General features: G+C 47.0%; 1 protein-coding gene across 1 annotated transcript in view; it reads right to left on the reverse strand.

Annotated features, from left to right (window-relative positions):
* The window catches only part of AR (androgen receptor), a 176,531-nt gene extending 171,110 nt beyond the window's left edge, over positions 1-5,421 (reverse strand). Inside the window, exon 1 of the mRNA XM_021679980.2 lies at positions 3,869-5,421. Within this exon, the coding sequence (XP_021535655.2) occupies positions 3,869-5,421 (1,553 nt within the window). The remainder of the gene's footprint in view (positions 1-3,868) is intronic.
* Between the last annotated feature and the right edge of the window lie 579 nt (positions 5,422-6,000).

The following is a 6,000-nucleotide window of genomic DNA, read 5'->3' on the forward strand; positions in this document are numbered from 1 at the left end:
TAACTCCAACTCATAATCCCACCAAGAGCAGTCACAGTACAAGTACGAGTCAGAATCCTAAGGATTCATTGTTTTAAATGTGTATATGTACACCACAGGAGAAAATTATTACAGGGAAGAAAAACACTTAAAAAAAGAAAATTTAATGTGCCAGCAAATTCAATATATTTTATCAAAGTTTACAACTCAAAGAATGGAACTCTGATGAGGTAAAATTAGCCCTGGCAAGAAAGTGCCCCAAAGTGACCCTGCAATTGGAAGGCTGCAAGCTTCTTAGAAAATATCTTTTACTGATGTTAACCTTTGGCCGAGCTAAAAGAGATACTCTGTGGACAACAAAGAGGAGCCTTCCATCAGTACATCTTGCACATATTTCCAAATGGGGTCCCACCCAGTGTGGCTACTTGATCCTCTGGTTCTGATCACTGGTACTCAAACATAACTCACTAGTTATTTGCTGACAATGGAGAAAGGATGCTTCTTTCCAACATACTGACTCTCAAGGACTATGGACAGAAAGCATCAGACTATCTCAGTCCCAAAGCAAAATTCTGCGTTAGGGAAAAAAAAAAAAAAAAAAAAAACGCTCCTTGCAAAATAGTCATAAAAACTTGTTTGATAACTAAAGAGGGGAGAGGAGATGGAAAGGGGATTAATAAAATGCCTTCTTTTTAAATAACTAAGAGGGGAAAAAGCAGGATTTGCCAATCTCAAAGCACTACAAAAATACTACCTATTATAAAGATCAGAATAAATTACCAAGAGAAAAATTCTTTTTGCATCCAGATAATTAATCTAAATCCCAACTCTTATTCTGGCATTTGCTTCCTTGGGCCTCAGCTCCCAAGAATATTCTTTCATATTATTGTGCTGCTTGCTGGAATATAAAAGGTCTTACTTCTGGCAAGTGGGCAGGTGGTCAATTAACAAAGTTGTAGTCTTGTTTGATCTCTGAAAGAAGACAGCTCCATTAAATATCATCAGGGTTGTACAGAAGCCCCATCACTTTTTATTCTTCCTTCTGTTCAAAGCACATGCTAAATTAAGTTGTTGTTGTTGTGGGGGGTTGTTGTTGTTTTTAAAGGACCACCTTCAGTTTCTCTCCTTCCACCTCTCTCCTTTGAGCAGAAACATTGAAGATGTGTAAGAACATAGAGTTATTCCAAAAGTTACTAAAGTTAACCCCCCCCAATTAACTAATGTGTATGAACACACACACACTTGGGAAAGGAGGAATCCGACATTATTGGAAGCCTCTAGAATTTTTAGATTTTTAACTCAAATTTAGCACATAATGCATGCAATACAGACAGGGTGGAAGCTCTGGCTTTGGCTTAAAAAATCCCTTGCCTTTCACCAGATTGTGCCCCAACAAAGTGAGGGAAAGAAAGATAAAGTAAGAAAATGTCAACTTTTAGACTGGGGTTGGTCGCATTTTGATGAAATTGATAAATTTTCAAAAAACTGACTCAACGATTTTCTATATCCTAGAAATGAAAATCCTTTGTCAACCCACAAGACAGGAATGCCAGTTTTCCCTTTCACTAGACTCTCATAGCCAGTGCTGCAACCACAAACCAGGGAAGATTAATAATCTTTTACTTTCTTTGGGTACTGTTAAATTCTCACTAGTTAAGGTCATTAATTTAAGCAGATCTTTCTAACAGAGAAATTTTCCCACTAAGACCTGGGATAAAATAACCTAGCTTACTGCACACCTCATGGGAAGAACTTTTTGCTTTCTATATCTACTTCCTGAAATTCTCAGGTTGTATTTTCAAAGAAACACATCCCTTGGGGCGCCTGAGTGGCTCAGTCATTAAGTGTCTGCCTTCGGCTCAGGCTGTAAATAAATAAAATCTTCAAAAAAAAAAAAAAAAAAGAAAGAAACCCATCCCTTAACAAAGATGTGGAATTGCTCATTTCCTCCCTATTAACTGAGCTAGTTGTGGGGGAGGGTGTGCGGAAGAGAAAAGGTTCCAGTTTAATACCATGGTTATGTCAAGAAGCACCTGAGACATCCCCATCCCTCAAAAAAGTTCACAGTAGAACTGACTAGCAACAACCCTAGGGGAAAAAAATTAAACCTACCAAGTAAATCTGTTCTTATAAAACAAAGAAAAATTCCACGGTATAACCACATTGCAAAAATAATTTTTAAAAAACCAAACTAACTGGAAAACATTTTGATGATATAAATAAACCCTTTGAAAATCCTGTAAGCTAAACACTTATAATCTAATACTAGGATGTGAAGGCTGGTAAGAAGCTGTTTCTTCAATAGCCCAAAAAATAATACTTTATGAAATCCTATCCTTCTCGTTCTGTCCTGACACTGTTCTATCAACCTTCCAAGAACAAAAGCATCAGTGAAAGGAGGCAAATTGTTGGGTTTAAGTCGCCAAAGATGCTAAGGCTAACAAAGAAATTTTGGAAAAGTCACAGATAAAACAAAACAGCTAAAGCAAAACGTAACAAGACACAACTCCAAGGGGACATAAGTACCCAGCACACCTGAGGAGTTAGCTCCTTGGTCAGTATTCCCTCCCTCATGGAGATAAACTAGTATCTTTGTTGGGGTGGGGAGGGGGGAGAATCTTCAACATGATCTTCAAGAAGCTCAACAAATGTAGGAAGAATTTTTAATAAGCAAGGTGAAATTGACCACCACTTTTCTCACGTCCTAATTAAAACTCATGGGCAAAATTATGGCTCATAGGTCCCTAACAGTTCTTAACTAAGTTTGTTAGAGGTAGCAGCTCATGTTTTAAAATGCAAGCACGTCTAATATAACACTGTATGTCAACTATACTTTAATAAAAAAAATGCAAGCATATTCTTAAAATGAAGGAATATATTCCTTCCCAAAAGCAATTTCTGAGCACACTGGAATAGCAGGAAATTCTTTTAAAAAATTTCCAACACTTTATAAGTCAGACTCAAGCCTGGCTAAATTATTCATTAAAAGAACATTATCCTCTTTTATGGATCTGATGCAAACTTGAAGTAGGGGACTGTGGATCTGCTGTACTCCATAGAGAAAATAAACTCTTTACAAGAGAAGACCGACCCAAGCAGCTACGTCCAGTATGGTCACCCTGGGAGAGCAAATACTGCCCAGTGTTTACCAAGAAAGTTGTCCTCTACCTTTGCCTGCTCTACTCCTGCCTGGCTGGATTCTCTCTGCTGACTTCCAACTCTGGGGCAACTCCTCAGTTGTTGCCAGGGAAGGAATTTCACCCTGTCTTCACACAGCGTCCCTCAGAACCCAGAGAACTCAGACCTTCTTTCCCTAATCCGGCACCTCCATTTTATGTCTTTGGAGGAGGCGAACTGAGAAAAGTTTGGGCCAGTCTTTTTGCCTTTAACCTGCCAAGACAGGCCACAGGCTGGAGGGCAAACCCTAACACACTCTAAGAGGTGAAACTGCCCATATTTCCTGTCTAGGTTCTCGGATTTGGGAAGAGGGATGAGAAAAAGTACTGGAGGACTTAGGAGCTTTATTTCTGAAGGTGGCTCTTACTACTGGATTTAAGTTTGGAGCCTTTGGGACATAGAGCACCATGAGGTACTCAGGATTTTAAGAGGCTGGAGATGGGGGAGGTGTTATTAAGGTATCTGGAAGGGCACACTCCAGCACCCAGGGCTCTCAGTGTGGGGACTGGTGCACACAGTGGGGGTTCTGAGCACAATGGTCTTATCTTTGGCAGGCTAGGAGTACCCAGAAGGCTCCAGATTCAGGACGGCCCTTTTTATGGAACACTGTTGAGCTCTTGCAGGGGTAGAGTGTTCCCGCAGGTAGGAGAGGAGAGATACCCCAGAACGCCGACTAACTCTACATTCAAAGACATGTCTAGGAGAAACTTACCGCATGTCCCCATACGGTCCGGAGTAGCTCTCCATCCAGGGGCCCATCTCGCTTTTGACACAACTGGGACTCGCATAGGGCACTCTGCTCACCACACCGCCGGGATACCACACATCAGGTGGAGGGAAGTCACCTTCCTGGCCTGCCAACCCCTGAGGTGGCCGAGTGTAGCCATAGGGGGCTACAGACCCTGCCTCACCAGCGCTGCCGCCTCCGCTCCCGCCGCAGGGCCCATACAGCTGGCCTTCTTCTGCTGTGAAGAGAGTGTGCCAGGAAGAGGAGGCGGTGGCCGAGGGTGAGCCTGAGCTGGGTCCCACTGCACCCCCGCCATGCAGGCTCGCCAGATCCCCATAACGGCATTGTGCCGCCGCAGCCGCCCAGGCGCTGCCATAGTCCAGCGGGTTTTCCAGCTTGATACGGGTGTGAGGATGGGGAGGTGGCGGAGGGGGCGGCGGCCCGGCTAGGGCGAGCGGAAAGTTGTAGTAGTCGCGACTCTGATAAGCTGCCGCTTCATCTAGTGCTCCAGACTTGTAGAGAGAAAGGGTGGATGGCAGCTCAAGTGTTCCGGAGCCCCCTGCTTCACCGCTGCCCGAACAACCCAGGCTGTCGCCATCCAATCCTTTCGCATAACCTGCCTTGAAAGGGGAATACTCAGCAGTTACTTCGGTGCCCTTGCCTGGCCCGTCATCCAGCAGAGAACCTTTGCATTCGGCCAGCGGGGCGCAAGGACGTACAGCGGGTGGACCTCCCAGGAGCGGGGCGTACATGCAATCCCCCCGAAGCTGTTCCCCAGGACTCAGATGCTCCAACGCCTCCACACCCAAGCCCATGGACACCGACACTGCCTTACACAACTCCTTGGCGCTGTCCGAGATGGTCGAACTGCCCCCTAGGTAACTGTCCTTGGAGGAGGTGGGAGCACCAGCGGCCTCCCTCGCTCTCCCGCTGCTGCTACCTTCCGATACTACTACCTCCTGCTGCTGCTGCTGAAGGAGTTGCATGGTGCCGGCCTCGCTCAGGATGTCTTTAAGATCGGTGGAACAGCTACCTAAGCCCGGGAAAGTGGGGCCCAGCAGGGACAACGTGGATGGGACAGCTGAGTCATCCTCGTCCGGTGGTGCTGGCTGCTGCTGCTGCAGCCCCTTGCCGGTGGCTGAAGCCACTCCAGGCTCTGGAACGCAGCCGGTCTCCGGATGGCCCTTGGGGGCTGGCTGCTGTCCCTCGTCCAGGGCCAGGTAGCCTGTGGGGCCTCTGCTCTGGGCTTGGGGAGAGCCATCGTCACCCTGATGATGCTGCTGCTGCTGCTGCTGCTGCTGCCGAGGACTGATCTCCTGCGGCGACTGCTGCTGCTGCTGCTGCTGCTGCTGCTGCTGCTGCTGCTGCTGCTGCTGCAAACGGGCGCCGGGAGGTGCTGCGCTCGCTGCCTCAGGGTGCCGGGGGCCCGGGTTCTGGATCACTTCGCGCACGCTCTGGAACAGGTTCTGGAAAGCTCCTCGATAGGTTTTGGACGGCGGCCGGGGATAAACCCTCCCTAGCCCTAACTGTACCTCCATCCTTGAGCTTGGCTGACTCTTTCGCCTAATTCCTTTATTCCGCTTCCCCTTCTCTAGCTGAGAAGAGTTCAACAGGCTGCGATGCGGTAGTCACTGCAGCTAATTGCCCACCTGCGGGAAGCTCCTGGGAAGGAAACTTGCAGGAATAACCACGCAACAGCACTCTGACAGCCTCAAAGTCTCCTGCCCAGGAAAACACGCGCTGGACACGATCTGCCCTGCTAGGCTCACAGTCTGTTCCTGAAATCTTGGGAGGGTTGAGTCAAAAGATGCCCAAGTCTTGAAGGAAACAAAACAAAAACAAGGAAAACCCTCTGCCTTCCAAATTCAGTGTCCACTGAAGCAGGTGCAAATAGGAACCGGGTTATTCTCTTTTTGTTTTATTTTGGGTTTGGAGGTTTGTTTTGTTTGGTTCGGTTGTTTTTGCTTTTGTTTTTAATTGTCGACTGAAGCCCTCACTGCCCCCTGCCCTTTCATTGTTTGGTCTCTGGCCCTGCAAATTGAGGGCGCGGAGGGCGGGGGGGGGGGGAATGTAGCTGCTGCGTGCAGGAGATGGGAAGGGAATGAGGGGAACCTGGG

Source organism: Neomonachus schauinslandi, chromosome X, assembly GCF_002201575.2.
Source record: "Neomonachus schauinslandi chromosome X, ASM220157v2, whole genome shotgun sequence".
NCBI classification, from domain to species: domain Eukaryota; kingdom Metazoa; phylum Chordata; class Mammalia; order Carnivora; family Phocidae; genus Neomonachus; species Neomonachus schauinslandi.